The 23,702-nt window shown below is 40.3% G+C and overlaps 1 protein-coding gene across 2 annotated transcripts in view; it reads left to right on the forward strand.

Annotated features, from left to right (window-relative positions):
* NUP153 (nucleoporin 153) overlaps positions 1-23,702 on the forward strand; it is a 52,126-nt gene that overhangs the window by 17,427 nt on the left and 10,997 nt on the right. Inside the window, exons 3-17 of one of the 2 annotated variants that reach the window (XM_086608455.1) lie at positions 414-627; positions 2,796-3,044; positions 4,307-4,446; positions 4,529-4,657; positions 6,482-6,598; positions 6,722-6,766; positions 6,865-6,918; positions 13,899-14,045; positions 14,770-14,822; positions 17,316-17,445; positions 19,021-19,158; positions 19,939-20,031; positions 20,264-20,354; positions 20,646-20,765; positions 23,000-23,614. In XM_086608455.1, coding sequence (XP_086464581.1) covers positions 414-627; positions 2,796-3,044; positions 4,307-4,446; positions 4,529-4,657; positions 6,482-6,598; positions 6,722-6,766; positions 6,865-6,918; positions 13,899-14,045; positions 14,770-14,822; positions 17,316-17,445; positions 19,021-19,158; positions 19,939-20,031; positions 20,264-20,354; positions 20,646-20,765; positions 23,000-23,614 — 2,335 coding nt within the window. Of the gene's footprint in view, positions 1-410; positions 628-2,795; positions 3,045-4,306; positions 4,447-4,528; positions 4,658-6,481; positions 6,599-6,721; positions 6,767-6,864; positions 6,919-13,898; positions 14,046-14,769; positions 14,823-17,315; positions 17,446-19,020; positions 19,159-19,938; positions 20,032-20,263; positions 20,355-20,645; positions 20,766-22,999; positions 23,615-23,702 lie in introns of both variants that reach the window. The other variant, XM_086608454.1, reaches the window with a different exon arrangement.

The raw sequence follows: 23,702 nt of genomic DNA on the forward strand, positions 1-23,702 counted from the left end.
CTTCTGTTTATGATGGTTTTTCAAGTGAAGGCGTTAAAAGGAGGAGTCTTCAAAAAAAGTACGTACATCAGGAGTTATTTAGAAATAGCATTTTCTGATGACCTTGTAACTTGACAAGCCTCTGGTGAACTTTGGCTAGAGTTTCAGAATTTTGAACATTGCCAAGGTCACTGGGAAGTACAGAAACTGACAGGTTAGTAGTAAATTAATGTTAGGTGAATTTTTGTCTTGCGGTTCCCCAGAAGTATAGAGATCTTATGTCAAGGGTCAACCTCTTCTATCTTATTCTTATCCTGAGTATTTGCTATCTAATGTCTGTCTTCAAGGTCTGTGCAAGATTGCATCCCATCAAATGCTGTTGACTGTGTTTCTGAAATTAACAAGTGTTTTTTTTTTTTTTTGTTTTCAAGCAGGGACTCATTAGCAGAGTGACAGAATCAGTGAAAAACATCGTACCAGGATGGTTACAGAAGTATTTCAATAGAAGTGAAGATGAATGTGTAGATACAAATGAATCTACAAACCAAGAAGATAATCCAGTAAACTATCACGATGATTATGGAAATGAAGATACCACAATGATTGATGGGAGAGTCACGCCTGAATCAGCAAGAATTAATTTAGAAGGTGTGTGAAAAATCATTTAGTATTCTGGCCATCTGTATTTATTCACAGATTTCTGGTTTTGAATCTAAATTTCGAAGGGAAACTGGAAGGAGCGTTTTGATAGAATTAAAAAAAAAACCCAAACCACCCACAAAACAACCCACCAAAAAACCCCCAAAAACTGTTTGTGAAGCTGTCTTAGGTTTAAACTGTAAACATAATTGTGCAACATACTGGAGGTTGTTTTACAGCTCCTGGAAATCATCAGTTAACTTCAGGTAGTCAATTAGCCAGGTGCAAAATATTGGTAATATTCATTTGCAAGTGTGCTGGCTTACGTTTTCTTTTTAAAAGGTCTGGAATGAAAGTTTATCTAATTGTCTAAAGTAATAAAAACACTAATTTGTTTTGTTGTCCTCAAAACAAAAGACCAGATGCTAGAATGCCAGAGGAAAATTCCTTCTCATGTCCTGATTTTTTTTTTTTTTTCCCTTTGGGCTTCTTCAGTCAGTTTAGTAAATTCCTTTATTAAATTTAATGGAGAACTGGGGAACTCAATTTATGATATTATTCTTTTTGAAATATTTTGTGACATTAAGATGTATGCGTGGCTAGCATGGGGCATTTGAAAACCTATTTGGACCCTTGGCAAAGAAGTTTGCAACCCCTTTACCTTATAGAAGGTTAATCTGTGTTTTATATGTATTCCCCTCACTGTTTCTGTAGTTCTCCTCTGTAAATTTGCATATGCTCTCGTTTGAGCTACTCTTAAATTAGCAGTTTTATGGAACTTAATTTTTAGTAAAGAGAAGTTTTGTCTGAGCACACGTATGTAACCATTAGTGTGGAAAGTCAGTTGCCTCTGTTGTTGGCAGAATGAAAAATAATGAGGAAATACCTTTGTCACCAATGTAATCTAATTGTAAATATGCTTTCAGTGTAGCTGTAGCTTGAGAATAAGTTTGGCTAAAGGAATAGAGAAGGTCTTCATGAATGGGGAACATGTGTTGGCTTTCCTGGAGAACTGTGTGAAAGGACCTTTCAGTAAGAACAGCTGCACAACAAACTTTCTAACTCCAAGAAATCAGGAGCAGATGGATGCCCTAGAACCTTTAGTAGTGTGTGTTGCAGTCTGTGGATGTTGTAGACCAATCTTTCTTGCCATAGTTAATAACAAGATTTTTTAAATTATTATTACTATTACAATTTTCGAAAGCCTGTTTCTTCAGCTTTGAGGTACCAGTGTGTTAGAGCCTGTATTCCTTTGCGTGGCCAGCCTTCAGCAAAACAGTCCTAAAAATCTAACGGTGTTTTGGAGAACTAATTACTAGTATTGCAGTGGTTTTGAAGATTGAACTAGCTAGTTTAAGATTCGGTGTAAATATCAAGAGGATAGTGACTCAAGATCATGTTCATGCTCGGAATTCGTGGGAGAGACTGTGGACTTAAATGGATATCAGGCAAGATACCCTTTAATAGCTGTTCCATTCATGTCACAAGTTGGAGCTGTGAGACCACCTCTTGCAAGACAGTGGCAGTGTTTGCAGACCCTTTGGTTCATGAGGAAAAAAGGCCCATCTTGCAACTGAGGCCACTACGCTTACTTGTCTTTTGTGCCAAAATCTCACATGTTAATGGATAGGAGGTAATGTTTTGCCTGTAGCATGACCTGATGCTTGGTCAGTCAGGGAGAACTTGGGAGGGGGCATGATGACACCAAAACAAATCCCCCCAGAAACCTCTGCAAATAACATTTTCGTGTTATGTATTCAGATTAACATCATCTTTGTTACAAGACTGTCTAAACTACAGAGTTGTCTGTAACTTGCCCTGTAATCTCAAATTCTGGAAAGCTTATTGCAAGCTTTATCTGCTGCAGAAGGAATTTATACATGTTTGATTTAGTGAAAGACCCAGTGTTAGAGCACTTAAGCATGGGGTCAGAATTTGGTGGTGTAAAACCTCGTTGTTAACTACTTCTTAATGCGACACTAATACTTATTATTGCAAGCAGTGTTGCTGTTGTAATCAGTTAGATGAAACCCTATCTGGGTGAGGAAGAAGTTAAATTCGGCTTCTCTATTTTTGTGCTTAGAACTTGGCAATAGCATGACTGTTGATAGAAAACAGGTCTTGGCTTCTGTGAGCTTGCCTATAGGAAAGCTAATTGTCTTGTCGTTCTTGTTTAGAACCATCCACGAGTAGATCTGCATTGAACTTCTCAGATGTGTTAACAAGGCCCTCTCTTCATCGAAGCCATTTGAACTGTACCATGTTGGATTCCACAGTACCACATTGTCAGCCCTCTACATCTTCTTCCCTTGGCATTGGCAGTCCCGGACTGTCTCTTGTAAAAGAAATAAAAGATTCTACCTCTCAGCATGATGATGATAACATCTCAACAACCAGTGGCTTCTCCTCTAGAGCATCTGATAAAGGTAACTTTCATCTTCTCTAATTGATTTTGGTAACACAAAGTACTTTGCAGTCTTTAATATTCCACGTCACTTTAGTAAATAAAGTAGGTGAATATCAGCTTTGGATGTTAGAATTAAATTTAATTTTTAGTATTTTAGAAGTATATAATCCTGACACCTTTTTAATATAATCATGCTTCAGAATACCTTTCTGAGACCCTGATGTTGCAAAGAGTTGGTGTTTATAAACACACTTTTAGCTAGGTTACCTGTAAATCTTGATCTGGGATAGTAGGAACTGAAGATGACTCGCTGAAGTTTGACAGCTAGGTTGATTGCCTGGAAGGGTGACTCAGAATATCTAACTGCAACTAGTTAAATGTGAATAAATACAGGTGGCAGAAAGAAACACAAGACCATTTCCTATGTTTTCACCAGGAGTCAATAAAGGAACTCTTCTGACTGAGCAAGTAGTTTTAGGCTGCTTTTTTGGTAGAAGGTATCAGTTGTCAATACTGTCATATCTTTTGCTGAATTCAGTGTGGAATGTACATCATTTTAAAGTAAAAAAAAATAAACGTTGTATTGATGTAGATGGGAACTTAGGTGATCTCACTGAAGAAGGGGCAACAGCAGGTTTGCAGGTTTCCCCTAAAAAAGGGAATTGAGACATGCTCAGCAAGTTCTCTCAAGAACATATTTTTACAATTCAGAGTAGATATTGCTAGGCTTTAGCAATATAACCTGAATTTACTAGAGCTTTCTGGTGTGTCTCCATCAAACATGCATGGAAAGTAGGTCATTAACTCTGTTAGTTCAGTCTTTGGGGAATTTTTCAGGTTTAAAACCTGTGCAGTTCTTATGCTGGCCTTCAACCCTTTACCAACCTAGGGAAAACTTTGTATCGTTATAGAGGCACCAGTGTTTATGCAGTTCTCTTTTATTTTACCATGATAGAAGAAAAAATAAAATTGCTCTACATTAGAAGCATACTGTTAACTTGTTGTGCATGCTTTTGAAAGATTACTGAAAAGTAACGTATTTGCAGTTCTGTGAACAGATTTCAAGTTCAGAGTTGATACTTGGTTTTCCTACCATATGTGAAATTGATCTGTCTGAAGAGCTCCGAAAGTTAGAGTGCTGGAAAAATGAGTGTTAGGGGACTTCTTCATTCTGCAAGACTTACTTTTCTGCATTAAAGAACTCTGGAGTTAGTGTGATCTTTAGATTAAAGTTCTCTATGTACACAAGGCATTTACATACAGCATGTGTCATTTTTGCAGATATCACAGTTTCAAAAAATACTTCAGCACCACTGCTCTGGTCCACAGAGGCTGAAAGATCCCATTCCCTCTTACAGCATCCTGCAGCTAGCTCTAAAAAACCTGCATTCAATTTATCTGCTTTTGGATCTCCCTCTCCTGTAAGTACGGCACAGTATTAATTTTAATCAATTTGAATGTGTAGCTGTTTTACTAACCACTTATCATAACATCTTTCTGTAGTCACTTGGAAACACTTCTGTCTTTAAGACAAGCCAGCTAGGGGATTCTCCGTTTTACCCTGGAAAGACCACTTATGGTGGTGCAGCTGCGGCAGCAAGGGAGACAAAAGCACGAATTGCTCCTTACCAGGTATGAGAATAGCAGTGTGGTGTGAGGAAAAAATGTGACTGAAATATAGAAGGGGTAGAACTGCCAAAAGAGCTGTGATCAGGGAGCTGAAAATGTGGCAACAGTTCCTATTCTGCCCTCTTAACCCGTAAGAGTAGAAAAGAACAGTTTCTGTTCAAATTCTTTTTTAACAGTTTGTGTAGAAATACTTGTCATAATGCACGAGAATGATGGTAGCACCTTAGGTTCTGGCTAGTTGTTTGTAGTTGGGATTTCCTCTGTTGTTAAGTGTTTCAGAAAATTCCAGAGAAGTGCCATTGTCTACCTCTGACTGTATGATGTTAAAATAACGTGTAAATAAAAACGATGATCGCATAACTTTGAAGATTTGTTTTTATAGTAGCAAAAGCTACCTGCCTGGTACTTGTCTGTAGATCTCACACAAGCATGCCTACACTCACGCTACGAATATATTGTATAGAACTGTGCAGTCTTTACTGTAGTAGTATCTAAAAGGCAACTTTGCTGATCCTTTGCTGTTCTGTTACCTAGAGGGAGGCACTGAGTCCTAAACACAATCTCAGAATAAACAATAAAATGGTTTCTATTTTAATATGATTCAGATAGGTCCTGGAAAGAATTACGTGCCCCTAAGAGTTCTTAGCCCTCTAAAATGAACCAACAAGTTGAAAATGCGGACAACTCTCCGTAGCTGCAGTTGAATCTAAAAGGAAGTCAATAAATCCGGTTTGGTTAGAATGCGTTTAAAACAAAATGACTGTTATTTAAAAAAAAAAATAACCCAAAGTCAAAAGGAACTTTATTTAAGGAACTGGAAATAATAGTTTGCTGGACCTGTTCTGGCAGTCCATTTCTGCCATGGAACAAGGGGACCTACAAGTTCCTGACTTACGGGAAACCTTGAAAACTTGTGGTTTGTTCTGACTTGATGTTAAATGAAACTTCAGAACACTCAAAACTTCATGTAAGCTAGGAGCCCTCTTTGGTCAGCTGTTTTTATTTTTTACAAAATAAATGTGGATTGTGCTGAAAAGAGGGACGAAGCACTAGGCTTTTGAAGGAGACACTGGTGTTCTTGTTTTCTGCACGCTGTGGGTTACAGCGAGTCTCGCTTGTGTTTTTTACATACTGTATGGTCTGCTTCCTGTCTTCACACAGCAGTGTGGCAAGCGTGATGTGGTTACGTGAGGGGTTTACCATAATTTAAAAAAAAAAAGAAGTCACACTGAAAGAAGTTTCTTTTTAATTATATTCAGTCATATGGTGCAAATAAAACATTTTACTTTTTCAGTTAAATATGTTTAGTTCTGTTGCAGTTCAAATCAGATCTTTACCCTTTTAAACAGATTAAAAGGATTTGCATTCATCTGTGATCTTGGGGGAAGGGAGGAAATGAGAGAAGCAAAACTAGAAATTCCTGATGTTGATTTTATACATTGGTTTTAAGATGGTACACTTACACCATCGTGAAACTGAAATTTGTTTTCTTGCCCAAAGTACTTTCTGCAGCACAAGTCTTTGCTTCAGTTCTGTTTTCCTGATTACTGCTTCGGAGACTCTACAGGCCTAACATTTTCCCTTTTATGACCTTTTACATTCAGTGATTTCTTTTGCTGCTTTATTCCATGTGCAAGATATATGGGGCCCTACTTAAACTTCTAGAAAGTCAATAGAGTATGTTTTCTTCTTCATGGCTCGATCGCCTAGTCAGCCTCGTCATCACAAGAGTATTGGTTCTATCATCAGTGTAGCCATAGGACATAAGGTACATGCATGCTTAATTCAAAATCAAGCATCATAACATTTGCAATGCTGATTTTTCAGCAGCCAGTAAGAAGACAAATGAAAGCTAAACAAGCAAGCGTGCAATCCTATGGCGTGACAAGTTCCACAGCACGACGCATCTTGCAGTCATTGGAGAAGATGTCAAGTCCTTTGGCGGTAAATGGCACTCCTTTTCATCTGTTTTATTTCACATGCTTGAAAATCATAGTAATTGTCCCAGTATAGGGTGAAGATCTTATGTAGTGTCCAGTTTAATTTATTGCACTGTTTTTTCAACAGGATGCTAAAAGGATTCCGTCTTCTGTTTCTACTCCACTGTCTTCTGTAAGTTGATCACAAAACCCCCATATTTTTGTTGGATGGAACCCTCTCTTAGGGGAAAAAATCGTCCTCTAATACTTAGGTTTTTTTTTCCCCCTTAGCCTGCGGACAGGAGCGTGCTGAATATAACTAGCTTCCAATCCAAACGAAAACAGGTAAGAACCAGTAACATCTTAAACTGAGATAGATAGCGTTCTGTTCTTTACAGCTCTTAGAAGAAATGTCACAATCCTCAATGACAGCACACACATGAATTCAAGTTAATATTAGCATTATGTGAATGATAGCTGTCTTGGCTATGTGGAAATTGCTAAGAATGTCTTTCTACCCACAGTAGATGGACTGTGAAGATTACTCAGGTTAAGGTTTCTGTTACCTTTATGTGGTGGTGTCTTGATATGTCAATAAAGAACAACTTCTCTAGAACACACAAAGTAGTTTTATCATGTCCTGCAACTTGGGGTTAAGTTGCATGTTAATCTTTCTGTTTAGGAAAGCTTCCTCTTGCAGAAATGGTCAGAAATAGAAGGATACTGATTGAGTGATCATACAGACCTTGAACTTGTCTTTCTCAGAGGGAAATGAGGGTCTTAGCGCAAAAGCTAGCAAGGCTCATTGACAGGGCTTTAAACTAGATTTGAAGGGGGAGGGGGGGAATATCAAGAATGATAAAGATGTGCTGGAAGTACCTGTAGAACAGAAGAAGGGAATTCCAGCTGCTCCAGCCAGGAAGCCAGATTCATCTGGGGCTCGACTTAAATGCCTTTATGCCAATGTGCGCAGCATGGGGAATAAGCAAGAGGAGTTAGAAGTGTGTGTGCGCCTGTCGGGATATGATCTTATTGGCATCACGGAGATGTGGTGGGATGAATCCTATGACTGGAGTGTCCGAATAGAAGGGTATAGGCTCTTTAGGAAGGATAGGCAGGGGAGAAGAGGAGGAGGAGTTGCCCTCTATGTCAAGGACCAGCTAGAGTGCATGGAGCTGCACCTGGGGACAAATGAGGTCCCGACTGAGAGCTTATGGGTTAGGATTAAAGGGAGAGCAGGGACAGGGGACAAAGTAGTAGGGGTCTGCTACAGACCCCCTGACCAGGAGGACTGGGTGGATGAGGCCCTCTACAGACAGATAGGAGCTGCCTCACGTTCACGAGCCCTGATCCTCATGGGGGACTTCAACCATCCTGATATCTGTTGGAAGGACAACACAGCAGGGCATAGGCAATCCAGGAGGTTCCTGGAATGCATGGATGATAACTTCCTTCTCCAAGTGGTAGAGGAACCAACGAGGAGAGGTGCTTTGCTGGACCTTATTCTCACCAACAATGAAGGGCTGGTGGGGAACGTGACGCTCAAGGACAGCCTTGGCTGCAGCGATCATGAAATGGTGGAATTCAAGATACTTAGAGAAGCAAGGAGGGTGCATAGCAGGCTCACTGCCCTGGATTTCAGGAGAGCAGACTTTGACCTCCTCAGGGATCTCCTTGCTAGAGTACAATGGGACGAGGCCCTGGAGGGAAGAGGGGCACAAGAAAGCTGGTTAATATTCAAGGATCACCTCCTCCAAGCTCCGGAGCGGTGCATTCCAACAAAAGAGAAAGTCAGATGGGAACACCAGGAGGCCTGCATGGATGAACAAGGAGCTCCTGGACCAACTCGGACACAAAAAGAAGGCCTATAGGGGGCGGAAGCAAAGATGGGTAGCCTGGGAAGAATACAGAGCAATTGTCCGAGCAACCAGAGATCAGGTTAGGAAAGCTAAAGCCCTGCTAGAGTTAAATCTGGCCAGGGACATCAAGGGCAACAACAAAAACTTCTGTAGATATGTCAGTGATAAAAAGAGATCTAGGGAAAATGTAGGCCCTCTCCGGAAGGAAACGGGGGACCTGGCTACCAGGGATATGGGGAAGGCTGAGGTTCTCAGTGACTTCTTTGCCTCAGTCTTCACTGGCAAGAGCTCCAGCTGCACAGCCCAAGTCACAGAAGGCAAAGGCAGGGACTGTGAGAATGAAGAACTGCCCACTGTAGGAGAAGATCAGGTTCGAGACCATCTTAAGAACCTGAAGGTGGACAAGTCCATGGGACCACATGAGGTGCATTGCGAGTCCTGAAGGAACAGGCAGATGAAGTTGCTAAGCCACTATCCATCATATTTCAGAAGTCGTGGCAATCTGGTGAAGTTCCCAATGATTGGAAAAGGGGAAACATAGCCCCCATCTTTAAAAAGGGGAAAAAAGAAGACCCAGGGAACTACAGGCCTGTCAGTCTCACCACTGTGCCTGGCAAGGTCATGGAGCAGATCCTCCTGGCGACTATGCTAAGGCACATAGAAAATAAGGAGGTGATTGGTGACAGCCAACATGGCCTCACTAAGGGCAAATCCTGCCTGACTAATTTGGTGGCCTTCTATGATGAGGTTACAGCATTGATGGATAGGGGAAGAGCAACTGAAATCATCTACCTGGACTTATCCAAAGCATTTGATACTGTCCCACACGACATCCTTGTCTCTAAACTGGAGAGGCATGGTTTTGATGGATGGACCACTCGGTGGATAAGGAACTGGCTGGATGGTCGCACTCAAAGAGTTGTGGTCAACAGTTCAATGTCCACATGGAGGCCTGTGACGAGTGGTGTTCCTCAGGGGTCAGTACTGAGACCAGTGCTATTTAACATCTTTGTTGGAGACATGGACAGTGGGATCGAGTGCACCCTCAGCAAGTTTGCAGATGACACCAAGTTGTGTGGTGTTGTGGACACGCTGGAGGGAAGGGATGCCATCCAGAGGCACCTTGACAGGCTGGAGAGGTGGGCCTGTGAGAATCTCATGAAGTTCAACAAGGCCAAGTGCAAGGTCCTGCACTTGGGTCGGGGCAATCCCAAGCACAAGTACAGCCTGGGCGGAGAATGGATTGAGAGCAGCCCTGAGGAAAAGGACTTGGGAGTGCTGGTGGATGAGAAGCTCAACATGAGCTGGCAATGTGCGCTGGCAGCCCAGAAAGTCAACCGTGTCCTGGGCTGTATCAAAAGAAGTGTGGCCAGCAGGTCGAGGGAGGTGATTCTGCCCCTCTCCCACCTGGAATACTGTGTTCAGCTCTGGAGTCCCCAACATAAGAAGGACATGGAGCTACTGGAGTGAGTCCAGAGGAGGGCCACGAAGATGATCAGAGGGCTGGAGCACCTCTGCTATGAAGACAGGCTGAGAGAGTTGGGGCTGTTCAGCCTGGAGAAGAGAAGGCTCCAGGGTGATCTTATAGCAGCTTTCCAGTACCTAAAGGGGGCCTACAGGAGAGCTGGAGAGGGACTTTTTCCAAGGGCGTGTAGTGATAGGACAAGGGACAATGGATTCAAACTGAAAGAGGGCAGATTTTGATTAGATATAAGGAAGAAATTTTTTACATTGAGGGTGGTGAGGCACTGGAACAGGTTGGCCAGAGAAGTTGTGGCTGCCCCATCCCTGGAAGTGTTCAAGGCCAGGTTAGATGAGGCTTTGGGCAAGCTGGTGTAGTGGAGGATTTCTCTGCCCATGGCAGGGGTGTTGGAACTAGATGATCTTTAAGGTCCCTTCCAACCCAAACCGTTCTATGATTTTATGATTTTCATTTCAAACAGAAACGTGGTACTGATGATTTTTATTACCACTCAAGGGAAGGAGACGGAGTGTTGTCAAATGTTGTCACTTGTGTAACCTTATGTTCCTAAATTCCTATTTGGAGGTAGCACTGAATTGGTGATAATGCTGTGGTAAAGCGTGTTTTTCTTCATTTTTGTAAAAAAAAAAAAAAACAAAAAAAAACAGTAATGTTTTTTATTCACTTCAGTTTAGGATATCATTGAGTTACAAGTAAAACCCACAAAAGGCCTCTGTAAGATCAGGCAACTGAAGGAAAAAAAGTGTGTTTTTTCTTCCATGTTAACTTTTCATTTGCTGTTTCAATGCGAAAATTGAGGGAATGCCTCAAGAAGATTCTATGCTAATCCCTTGATTAGAAGTATAATTAATTTTACAGTCACAGTTTACAAACATCTTGGATTTCTTGTACCATTTTTCACCATATGCATTACAAGAACAGTGAAATGTAGAGCATAAAATTTCTTTAAATATTATTCAAATAATAGAAAACAAAGCTGGTATGGATTCTCAGTTAATTGTAGAACTACACCTGTGATGAGGCATTAAGAAAGATCTACCAGTTTTGCAGCAGAGAGCCTGACGTCAGTCAGAAAGCGAATGTTGCACACAGCTGTCACTGAGTAAAAGTAGACAAATTGTCTATTCATAATACTGGAATTTAGAGTTTGGCAGAGGAAGGGTAGCCCGTGGTGAGAAGGGGAGGAGAGGGTTGTGTGTTTTCCTGCTAAAGAAAGCGTACGGTTGGCAGAACACTTGAGCACTCAGGCAAACTTTTGCAGGTGTTTTTTTTGTTGTATTTTTCATATTTGAAGCATCTGCACCAGACAGAATAGTTCTTAGTGTATTAAACATCTAACTGGGTGACTTTTACTTTTTTCTTTATATATTCTGTCTAACTAATTTGATACCCTTCTACGATAAGGTCACCTTCCTAGTGGGTGAAGAGAAGGCAGTGGATGTAGTTTTCTGGATTTTAGTAAGGCTTTTGATACTGTCCCTCACAGAGTCCTTCTGGACAAGTTCTCCTATGAGGACAGGCTGAGAGAGTTGGGATTGTTCAGCCTGGAGAAGAGAAGGCTCTGAGGAGACCTTATTGCGGCCTTTGAATACCTAAAGGGGGCCTATAAGAAAGATGGGGACACTCTAGTAGCGACAGGACAAGGGGGAAAATGGTTTTAAACTAAAAGCGGATAGATTCACACTAGGTATAAGGAAGAGATTTTTTATGATGAGGGTGATGAAACATGAACAGGTTGCCCAGAGAGGTGGTAGGTGCCCTATCCTTGGAAACATTCAAGGTCAGATTGGATGAGGCTTTGAGCAACCTGATGTAGTTGAAGATGTCCCTGCTCATTGCAGAGGGGCTTGAACTAGATGACCTTTAAAGGTCCCTTCCAACCCAGACCATTCTAAGTTGTCTGACTGTGGCATGAGCAGGTAGACAGTGCACTGGGTGAAGAACTGACTGGCAGATGAAGAACTGGGGCAGGACTCAAAGGGTTGTAGTGAATGGGGCTACAATTGGCTGGTGACCATTCACCAGCGGTGTTCCTCAGGGCTCAATTGTAGGCCCAGTTTTGTTTGATGTTTTTATCATCGGTCCAGAGGCAGGAGATGAGTGCACCATTAGCAGGTTTGCTGTTGATACTAAACTGGGAGCTGCTGTTGACTCTCAAGGGACAAGAGCCCTTGCAGAGAGATCTAGATAGATTGGAGCACTGGGCAATCATTAATGGCGTGAAATTTAACAAGAACAAATGCCGGATTCTGCATCTAGGCCAGAGTAATGCCAGACACGAGTATAAATCGGGAGAGGAATGACTGGAGAGCAGCCCTGCAGAAAGGAGTCTGGTGGTGCTGGTTGACAGCAGGGTGAGTGTGAGTCCTGGCAGCCAAGAGGACAAACAGCATCCTGGGGTGCATCAAACACGGTATAACCAGCCGGGCAGAAGAGGTGATTATCCCGCCGTGTTTAGCGTTGGTGTGGCCTCACCTTGAGTACTGTGTGCAGTTCTGGGCCCCACAATTGAAAAAGAACGTCAAGGTCCTTGAATGTGTCCAGAGGAGCGCAACAAAGCTGGTGAAGGGCTGGAGGGCATGTCCTCTGAGGAGTGGCTGAGGACACCGGGTTTGTCTTTGGAGAGAAGGAGGCTGAGAGGCAACCTCGTTGCTCTTTACAGCTTCCTGAGGAGGGGAAGCGCAGGGGGAAGTGCTGATCTCTTCTCCCTGGGATCCACTGCCAGGGTGCATGGGAACAGCTCAAAGCTGCATCAGCAGACATTTAGACTGGACATGAGGAAGCATTTCTTTACCGAGAGGGTGGTCAAACCCTGGAATAGGCTTCCTAGGGAGGTGGTCAGTGTCCCATGCCTGTCAGTGTTTAAGAGACATTTGGACAGTGACCGTAATACCATGGTTTATCTTTTGGTCAGCCCTGAAGCAGACAGACAGTTGGACTCGATGATCATTGTAGGTCCCTTCCAACTCAACTATTCTATTCCTATTCCAATTCTATTCAATTTACATTTAAAAACTGCAGTGGACCATCCTTCACACAAAATGGGTTTCTGAACTGAAGTAAACCACATTTTACTCAAGGTTTCAAAATGAGTATAATAATTTTTAGAAACGTGTACTTTTCTTCACTTTATAGATAGTACAGCAATTTCTTTTATTACCAAGACTTGGGAGATACTGTGAAATTAAAGCAGCATTGTAAACATGGTTTTCTGTTGATACTAATTAAAATAATAGCATGCATTCTAAGTCTGATTCTTCTGCTCCTTAAGACTGCAGATGGAACCTTTGGTAAATCTTGTAGCCTTTTGAGGTCTTTTTTGTTTCACAGTTAAATTAAGATAGTTTTGCAGAATGTACAATGCTTTTGTTAAAAATCAACTCTGGTCTCTGAAAATGCCTTGACGAGGAAAGTCAAACTATTAGTTTTAAGTGCATCTAATGCAAATCTAAAATATTGAAACATATTTTAACGGATGAGACTAGTTTAAAATTATTTTACAAGTTTTTTTCTTTTTTCTTTTTTTTTTTTTTTGAAAGTGTAACTTTAGAGGGGGGAAATATAGGAAAAAATGAAACCCAGAAGCCTGTATAATTAACTGCTTAACACTTTCATAACGCTTTCAATGTTAGATTAATGGATTAGGCCACTGAAAAAAAATCACAATGTGGGAGAGGAAAAGATGGGAGCATATTGTAGTAACATGAGTTATTTTGGTTATAGTAGCGTGAATTATTTTGTCTGTGAAGTTAACTGCCCAATTTTGAGGTAGGATTCAGTCAGACTTTGGCTACTTCCGTAGCTTTTTGGATTTCATAACTGGTTTTCTGGTGATGGCCCTCTGCAAGCTAAATGCTTTCAACACTTCCAAATAATTTTCACTGGGTGCTGAGACTGATGGGGGAGGTTTTTTTTATCAGTAAACGCTGCAGTAATTGGGATGGGTGTGCAAGCATAAATTGATTGTTGCTTCCCTTTCAAAGATGGAATCGCAGCATCCACCTGTCCAGAAACTCGTGACACCAAAGGCAATCTCTCTGCCAGTGAGTCGGACCCAGTATTTTAAACCATCTCTGACTCCAGCTACTGATGCCAGCAAAATTCGCCAGAGAGTAGATATAAAGCACAAAGTAAGTAAACTTTCTGGTCCTTATCTGCCTGCTTTTTACAAGCTTGGAATGTCTCTAATTCCTCTATTAAGATGCTCTTCCTTGACAAAGAGTACTGATAGTATGTTCGAGGTAAGCATTAAGACAGTGGGAGCCATTGTGGAAGAGAGAAAACTTTTGAGTTTTTATGGATTTAATTGTATTTTTGGAACGGTGAGTGGCTGGTGGTTATTTTCAGAATGTGATGATGTGCTGTTGGGTCAGGCTGTTCTCAGTGAAAGAATGTTAAAATACAGAAACAACGTTTTCCTCTTTGTATGCTGCTGTACACAAAGCTGTTGCTAATGGAACACGCTGATGTAGATAAACTCTTTGAGGTGAACTGTGGGCTATGAGTGAGATCTCTGACAATAAGCTCAATTACCCATTCTGATCAGTTTGGTGTGGATGGAGTCCCTGATAAACTTTCTTTGAAACAAGATTGGCATCTCTTGCAGGAAAAAACCACCCATGGTTCCAGCATCAATCTGAATGTAAAAATGACCAGGTGTTAAATCTATGGGCTTTTTAGGCCAGAGATCAAAGTGGATAGTCATAGTAGTTTGGGAACAAGCTTAAGTAGATGAGGTATTTTCAGTGGTATAAATAAAAAAACCCGACACAAAACATGAGTGGTTGTTTGCTTTGTGTATAGTATATGCATATATTCAGATAAATCTTGAAATAAATCAAACTTTACTTGCAGGGCATGAGAGAGAAGAGTTTTCCTGCAGAACAGGGAGTAAAACCATCGGAAAGGTATGACAAATCTGTGAATTTAAAACACGTGAAAGAAGAAAACTCTCTCCTTTGTCGCTACAGTCTGCATGCCTGTCTTCTTTTGGAAGGGCAGTAACAGCTCTCAGTAAAGGGGATGGAAATTACAGTAAGAAAATTGTATTATGAGAGAGTTTAACCATTTGTGCATCTTAATGTTCATTAGTGGGGCAGCTATTAGTTTCTGCTATTTAGTTGCTTGGAGTCGGAAAGCTTTGTCCTAAAGGAATTATAAAGAATCTTTCAGAAAGAATAAGTTGAAGTGGCTTACAGTCCAGGAGTATATTTAGTTTTGGGTTTTTTTTTAAAAATAAGCAAAAACATGGAGGAAGACCATTTTTTAATACTCCTTTCACGGAGAACCTGTGTAAGTTTGCATGAAAAACAGGAGCCCTTTAGAATCATCTGAGGCCAAATGTCAACTTGTCTCTAAAACAGAACATTCCAAGAGAGTTAATAATTGTATTTCTTTTTGAGAAGTTTGTCTTGCGTTACACTGCTTGCTTTGTTTAGGTAGAAAAACTTCACCTCCAGATAATATCGATGACTGCCTTTTGGGCAACTAGTTGTCTGAGTAATGCTTGAATTAAGACACTTTCCATTCAAAGGATACTTTTATTGGAGGATTTGTCCTTTTCAAAGAACAATAGCAGGGAATTGTATTTTGTTCTCTCTGTGTTTATCTTCCAAGCACTTTTTATGTTGCCTTGGGCATGCTGTGTCTTGCAAAAAAAACCCACCCCAACCCTTTGTTTTGGCATCTAATAGTTTGACTTCACAGCTACCACCTTTTCAGGGGTGTAAGAGATTGGCTCTAAGGTTTTGGCATAGGTGCAAACAGATGTTAGGTTTTTATTTGCAGGTTTTCAAACTGTTCTAAATTTTCTTTCGTAGAACTCCTTTCCTCTCCTCCCTGTAGAAGGGAGGTCCAGAAAACTGATGCTGCTTTTTATTTGGTTTACAAGTTTTACTGCTGTGTTCTACTTTTGTCTGTAGACTAGATGGTCTTTTTTTAAAAATTCTGTTATAAAGCCAGTCTTTGTTGGGTGCCGTGTTCTGGAGCAGGAACACAGCACTGCTAAGGGGCAGCTGGCCAGAGTCCCTCCGTGCAGTTAACCTGCAGTACTTTGGTACATCTCTGTTCAGCCTACCAGACGTTGTTTAGTTTCCAAACCTCACTCAGAATTGTAAGTTGGACTTGCTTGAAGACAGAAAACTGCCTTAGCCCCTTAGAAGCTGACAGGTGTTAACAGAAAAGAGGAATATGGGCTATTATAGGCAGGCTATAATTGTCTGAATAAAGTTCTATTTTGACATAAGATTTTTTTTCAGAATTCAAATTGATTGTCAGTTTGGATTAGAGAAAAGTTTGAGCATATGGCTGTAAGGATCTGGCTTCCTCTCGGTGGTTACAGTGCTAAGCAGACGGTTTGCAAGTATCTGACAAGTTTAGACCAATTCTCTTCCTCAGTCTTCTGGAAATTTGACCTGGTGTCTTCCAGTGTGATCAAATGTACTTTTGTAATGACTGACTGCTTGGCTGCAGGATAAACTTTGATACAGTATTTTTTTCCAGGGATACTTCATTTTTATGTCATACTGCTTTTTATTGTTATTCCTTAGTTCACTTCTATTTTGGGGTGTGGTGTGAGGTTTTTGGGGAGGGGGTTGTTTGTTTTGATTTTCTTTTTCTTTTTTTGGTTGGTTTTTCTTTTCCTTTCCCGCTTGGATTAGGATATCTTTCTGGTTTGGATCTAGGCTTTTGTGATGAACAGAGAAATGCCTTTGTATGCCTTACAAAAGGGATCTGTATTCAGGTCTGAAAAGGCTTCTGGAACGTTGGCACTCCCAAACACCTCTGCCACTTCTGCTGATGGCCCAGGAAGGCCAGAGCTGCTTCTGAAGCTTTTGCCATGTTATCTTGCCACACAAGTTTAAGCACCTCTATTCCACAAGAGCTGTCAGCAGCATTTCATATGCATGTGCACACACATGTGCGCTCTCGCGCTCTCTCTCTCTCTTTCTCCCTCTTCGTATATATTTTTAGTTGTTCTTTTATATCTCTGCAAAGATACATGCTCATCACAGAACTGGAGAACTGGCAGTCGAAGTTTCCGCTGTCTGGACTATTAAAAGGAAACATTAGAAAATAACAATTTAAATTAGTTCTTCTATTTCAGGTCTTCTGACTCATACATCATTCCTTTCTGGATGTTGTGACTGTTTCTTGTGTACGTCCTTCTCATTGCTGCTCTTATTAATGCAGCTTTTGCAGTTTAGAACGTCAGATGTTTACCGGCATTTAGCAACTTGTGTGAGAGTTTTCTTCTGATTCTGATTAGGAGGCAGTTCTAGGACTAATAGTGGCTATAACAGCTTGAAACAATTAGTTGATAAATTGTTTTTCTTTTATTTTTCCTATTCTTTTTTTTATTTTTCCCATTCCTCAACCTACATATTGTTATTCTGTACCAGCAATTTAACCTACCCCAAATTCGATACTCCTGCATCCAACGGTCTGTCTTCAGGAGGAGTGGGTGGTGGTGGCAAGATGAGAAGAGAAAGAGGAGTACACTATATATCAAAACCTGGACAAGAACAACAGGTAAGGGACAATTAGGTTAATTGCTCTCACTGAGATGACTGACCTGCCTAGCTAAGTATGCCAGTTTGATTATCTCATAGTAATTTATAATAATGCCACTTCAGTTTTTTGGGGTTTTTGCTGTGGGTTTCAGGGCAGGCTCCAATTTATTTATCTGTTTAAGTGCCTCAACTTCGTTTTTATGTTTTTGAAATCGTTAGTCATATTATCTTGGAGATGCTTCATGCTATAAAGTTTCTCATTAGCAATTGAATGACTGAATTTTGTTGGGGGTTTGTAGAGTTTTTATAAAGGAATGATGTTTGAAACAAATGCCGAGTTAAGTAAACAGTTTATTTGATTTGTTATTTCATATTTAAATCATGTAGAAAGATACAGGCCAAGAATCTGAAGCAGAAGACAGTGTTATGTGTATTGACTAATGATCATTCACAATTTTTGGCCCTTAATCAAACTCATTTTGAGAGGGTTTTTTTTCTTAACGGGAAGAGTCCATTTAATAAAACTATGGTCATGACTATCTGGAAGATTGTTTTTCTGATTGCATGTTTTGCAAGCTGCCTACCACTGGATCTTAAATATAAAAAATTTTAAATCAGTCTTCTGGCTGATGCAAAATGAAGAAATAGTAAATACTGGAAAGTGTTTCTGTAATACAAATGGCCTGAATATCGAGGTCAAATAGACTCTTCAAATCAAAACGGTGAAATAGATGTAAGCAGTAGGATACCTTAAATTTCTGTAGTAGTAACTTACATCTCTCTACAGTCACTTCTGGGTAGATCTTGGTACTACTGTGCGAGTTGTGATTAGATTGGCACTTCCCATCTAAACCCTAACTAATCTAATCTTGATATGTAGTTTAAAAGGCAAGCAGAAGACCAGAAGTTTCTAAGGTACACCGGTTTCTGAGTTCTAAATTTGCATCCTTGATACATCATATAGACTAGATTTCCTAGAGTATCATCTTCTGTGCTGCTAGCCAGGCTTTTTTTTTGTGTTTTGTGCTTAGGTTTGGGGTTTTTGGTACTCTTAGGAATCCACATACTTCTTTACACATTATCTTTTTCCAAGTTTGCTGCAGTAGTGGCTACAGAAACTTTGGCAGCTGTCGTATCTAATTTTGCAAGAGGAACACTTTCTTTTGAGAGTGTACTCTTAATTGAAGAGATGAGAGGATTATTAGGAAGAATGATATTTCTCTAGATCTTTAATAACTAAGTACAGAAAACAAAAATAAATCTGATCTGTGCCCCCCTCTGTTCTGCAAAGGTAACAATTTTGAGCTAACTTCCAGTATTCTTACTGGACAGGTGGTGAATGTAGTATTGCATGGAAACACGCCTGCCATAAATCAAAATGACGTGGCAGACTGAGGTGGGGAGGTTAGAATTCCTTTTGAAAACTTGCTTTATCTTAATCTATAGATCTCTCCATTATATTTACCTTGGTTAAGAAATTAAGGGTGGGACAGGGTAGAAAAGTAGTATGTCTTGCAAAAGAGAAAAACTAAAATGTACCACTATTTTAAAGAACGAAAAATCAAAATTTACACCAATTAAAATTTACATCTAGGAAGTAGAGGAACCAGTGCTACCGAAAGTACCCCTGCCCATCAGTACTGCATCACTGCCTTCGTTCAGCTTTAGTTTTCTTGCCAGCAGTACCGTCTCATCGTCACCAAGTGCTGTTTCAACAGCAGCGGTGAACAAGGTAAGGCTTTGTTGTCTACTTCGAATACTTCTTTAGGATGAGGATACATCTGCTTTGTTGCATGTTAACTTCTTCGTGGTGCTCATGAAACTAACCCACATTAATTTATATCTTATTGAATAAATCAAGGTTGTGTTCTGATTTGGAGGTGGGGGGACACATAAAGTTTTTGATTCGGCCTCTGTCCATCTTACACTTTGCAAACTTCTGGTCAACATAATTGTATAACTGGTTCAAATGCTGTGGAAATTTTGTTGGGATTTTATGCCAAGTTAAGTTACTAATTTAGAAGTAGCATGAATGGTCATATAAGCCTAGCATACAATATGAGCCTAGGGTGCAATAATTGGAATAATATTGCAGTAAAATAAACATTCATCCGCTCCAGAGTACTTGAAATATGTTTTGAAGGCAAGTATCTCTTACAATGTGTTGAAGTATTTGCTGAAGCTCTGAATACAACTGAGCTGAGTTAGTTTGAGGTTCTTAAGCTGCCTGGTCTGCTTTTCCATATATTTAATATATTTAGATCTAAGTAGCATCTCAGGTTTTTTTTCTTTTGGTTTATGGGGTTTGTTTTTGATGATATGGTGCTGTAAGCTCACTTGCAAGCTTCATTTTCTTTTAGTATAACTCTTATCTGTAAATTAGAAATAAATATCGAACATCAGATTTCCCAGCTTCACTGCAGAACATCTGTTAGTGAATTCAGCTAGCTGCTGTTGTTTCACCAGGGTTTCTTTCTTTTAGATACAAACCTTAATTCTTTTGAAAATACAGGTACAACCAGCAAGTAATGTTAGCAGTCCTGTGTTCAGATTTTCATCTCCAATTGTGAAATCTACTGAGGCGGAAGTGCTACCTCCGTTATCTGTAAGTAAAATAAGTAAAGCTCAACCCTTTCTCAAGCCTTTAGTAGAATCCTGCAGAACGATAAAGCAGAATGGGCCCTGATAATGGGGAAAATAAATATGTAGGTCTGGCTTATAATTTGTCATCCAGCATGTATACAAAAAGTTTGAAGACTGGATTTCGGATTTTTATTTGTGAAATTTGATGAAAGTTTCTTTGGTTCCAGAACCTGAAAATTCTCTCTTTTTCACAGCAGATCGGTTTTACATTTAGTGTTCCTGTTGTAAAATCAGCAGAGCTTTCTGGATCCAGTGATACACCAGTGACGTCCTTACTTACTCTAGGTAACAGAAATTTTAGCATTTCAGATCTGAAGTGCTGATTTTCTTTTTTTGTATATTAAATAGTAGATCTGTCCTTTCTGAACATATTAGTAATTCCAGGCAAAGTATGTTTTCAGTGACAGATCTGCTTTTAACAAACTTGTAATTATCAACTGTTGTAAACAAGGTAGAGTTTTGAAGATTCTTACATAAGAAGTTTGAAACTTGGAAATTCTTGTGTCTAGCAAATGTGATTATCTTTTAAGTGGATTTCTTTGTGAAAGGTGTTTTTTGTTTGCTTTGTTTTTAAAGATACCACCACTGTAAACAGCACCAGCAATAAGAAGGAAGAGAAAGAAGAATACGATGTCTTCTCCAAACCTGCAAAGGTCTTAAAGGAAGGAAGTGTGTTAGACATTCTAAAAAGCCCTGGTGAGATAATGAACTCATTTTTTAAAAGATACTGCAAAAAATATGCTAGTGTATAACTGCATTGGGTTTTAAATTAAACACCACCCCAACAAAAAAAAATACACCACCAAAAACCCAAACACTTTGTCAGGGTTAGTGCAATATTAGCTGTAAATGCAAAGATAGGAGAGCATTCCACTAAATGCTGTATCTGTTAGAATAGAAGAGGAGATCCACCCTAAGTGGCTTTTGTATTGCTGAAAGGAAAACTACAACTTCAAACAGGATAAATTACTTTTCCTTTATGTGTTAGGAGGTGATTGTAAGTGAAGTATAAAGAGAATTAGCCAAATAATCAGTGCTTCATTTTAAATAAATCAAACTTGCAGAATTGGAAAGGAAATGTTTGTAAAACGCTTCACAAACATTCCTCTCCCACCTTCACCATCCCTGGAAATTAAGACTAGTAAAGACAGTTTCATTCCTAAAGATGTTTCAAAAGCTGCAAATCTTTTGCCCTTAAATTATAACAGTTACTATGGATTCAAATGTAAATTTTAAGCAGAAGTGGGCTATTTAGCTTTAAAAACCCCTTTCTGATTTTTATTTTTAACCAATTGAAATTGTTTTGAACTGTTTAATGAAGCGTGTGTGTGTAGACGATGGTTTTTGTTTTAAGAAAAAGGACTTTGTTGAATTTGATCTTTTCCCATAATACTTCAGTTGCATCAGGACTTTTTTTTGTGAAGTGACAAATCTGTATACTACTGAAGAAGATGGGGCCTTTTTATATTGGAAGGAGCTAAGTGAGAGAAAATCATAGAATAGAATCATAGAATGGTTAGGGTTGGAAGGGACCTCAAAGATCATCTAGTTCCAACCCCCCTGCCATGGGCAGAGAAATCCTCCACTACACCAGGTTGCCCAAAGCCTCATCCAACCTGGCCTTGAACACTTCCAGGGATGGGGCAGCCACAACTTCTCTGGGCAACCTGTTCCAGTGCCTCACCACCCTCAATGTAAAAAATTTCTTCCTTATATCTAATCGAAATCTCCCCTCTTTCAGTTTAAAGCCATTGTCCCTTGTCCTATCACTACACACCCTTGTAAAAAGTCCCTCTCCAGCTTTCCTGTAGGCCCCCTTTAGGTACTGGAAAGCTGCTATAAGATCACCCCGGAGCCTTCTCTTCTCCAGGCTGAACAGCCCCAACTCTCTCAGCCTGTCTCCAGAGCAGAGGTGCTCCAGCCCTCTGATCATCTTCGTGGCCCTCCTCTGGACTCACTCCAGTAGCTCCATCTCCTTCTTATGTTGGGGACTCCAGAGCTGAACACAGTATTCCAGGTGGGGTCTCACGAGAGCTGAGTAGAAGGGCAGAATCACTTCCCTCTACCTGCTGGCCACACTTCTTTTGATACAGCCCAGGAGGAAAGACCTGAATGTAACATTCGTTTTCTTTATCAGTTTAAAAGAAGTGAGTTCTAAATCTGCACTGTTCAAGTGCTCCACTTCTGATATAAAAAAAAAACCCCAACCCCAAAACAACATAGTAATAATAAAAAAGCAAACTCTTCATTTTAGCTTAACAAGTAATTTGTGCTGCGATCTAAGATACATTGCTGTAGCGTTTTCTTTAGTGTTTCCATATTGGTGGTTCTTGTTTTCTGTTAAAATTGGCACTTTTAAATAAGGAGTTAGCCTGTATCTAGTGCATTTTGAACAAAGATTATAGATAACAATTGTTCTGTTGTCTTAATTTTTATGACTTAATTAATACTCAGTATCTGTGGGGAAATACCATGTGGATTGCTGCTCCAAGTACTAACTGCTGTACAGCTGCTAAAGTAAATGTGAGTCATCTCCTATGGCAGAAATAGGTTTAGAAATTTGATTCGATTGGGTGTGGTGTCTTAAAATGAAATTAGATTATTTCTAGTCTGTGACGGGCAGTCAGTTTCAGTACTGTTTGTTCACACTTGCATCTACCAGTGAAGATTTACATTTAAAACTTTCTTGGAAATGAAGAGTTAAATCAAGCTTTAAATAAATGTTCTGTTGTGTCCCAGTGCAGTGTATGAAATTTCATCCCTTTAGATAAGATTTCCAGGGAGACTTCCTCTTGCGGTTAGTTGGAATGTGTAGTTGTAACCGTTGGCACTTGGTTTAAATTCATGCCGTGTAGTATTATAAATAACTTCTATGTAGTGAGGGTACTGCTTTACCAGTAAGATCTCCTCCTGTTTCTTTTTTTTTCTAGGCTTTATGTCTGTGAAAACACACTCTACTACATCTGCACAGCCTGTTACAAGCACAGTGGTCTATACAAGGCCTGCAATAAGTAGTTTTTCTGCAGGTAAAGACACCTCTAAACAAGCATCCTCATTTTGGCAGTCTGACACGCATGACCCGTGTCTGCAAAACAAAGCCACCGATGACAAATGTGTAACATGCCAGGCTGCTAAAGCGTCAGCAGTTGAGAGTGCAAAACAGACCATGAGCTCAAGCCAGTGTGTCACCTCTAAGGCAGCAGCCCCTACAGCAGGGACGTTGGGCTTTGGAGACAAATTTAAACCAGCACCCAACACATGGGATTGTGATACCTGTCTGGTCCAGAACAAACCTGAAGCTACAAAATGTGTGGCGTGTGAGACACCAAAGCCGGGAACAGGAGTAATGCCTGCTCTGACGTTGCCAGCAGCTGTGGACAACTCGGTGACAGTGACATCATCCTCCAGCAGCACTGACACAGCAGTCACTCTGGGGTTTGGAGACAAATTTAAGAAGCCAAAAGGCTCTTGGGACTGTGCGGTGTGCCTCGTATCAAATAAGGCAGAAGACAGCAAATGTGTGGCTTGTCAATCCGAGAAACCAGGTGTGTTCTTCTCTTTTCTGTTGTTTCAGTCTCAGCCTCTGCGCGTGGCTTTCCAGCAGCGTGGCTGTGTGCCAGACGGGATGGATTA

This window comes from Tauraco erythrolophus, chromosome 3 (assembly GCF_009769465.1).
Source record: "Tauraco erythrolophus isolate bTauEry1 chromosome 3, bTauEry1.pri, whole genome shotgun sequence".
Classification (NCBI taxonomy): Eukaryota; Metazoa; Chordata; class Aves; order Musophagiformes; family Musophagidae; genus Tauraco; species Tauraco erythrolophus.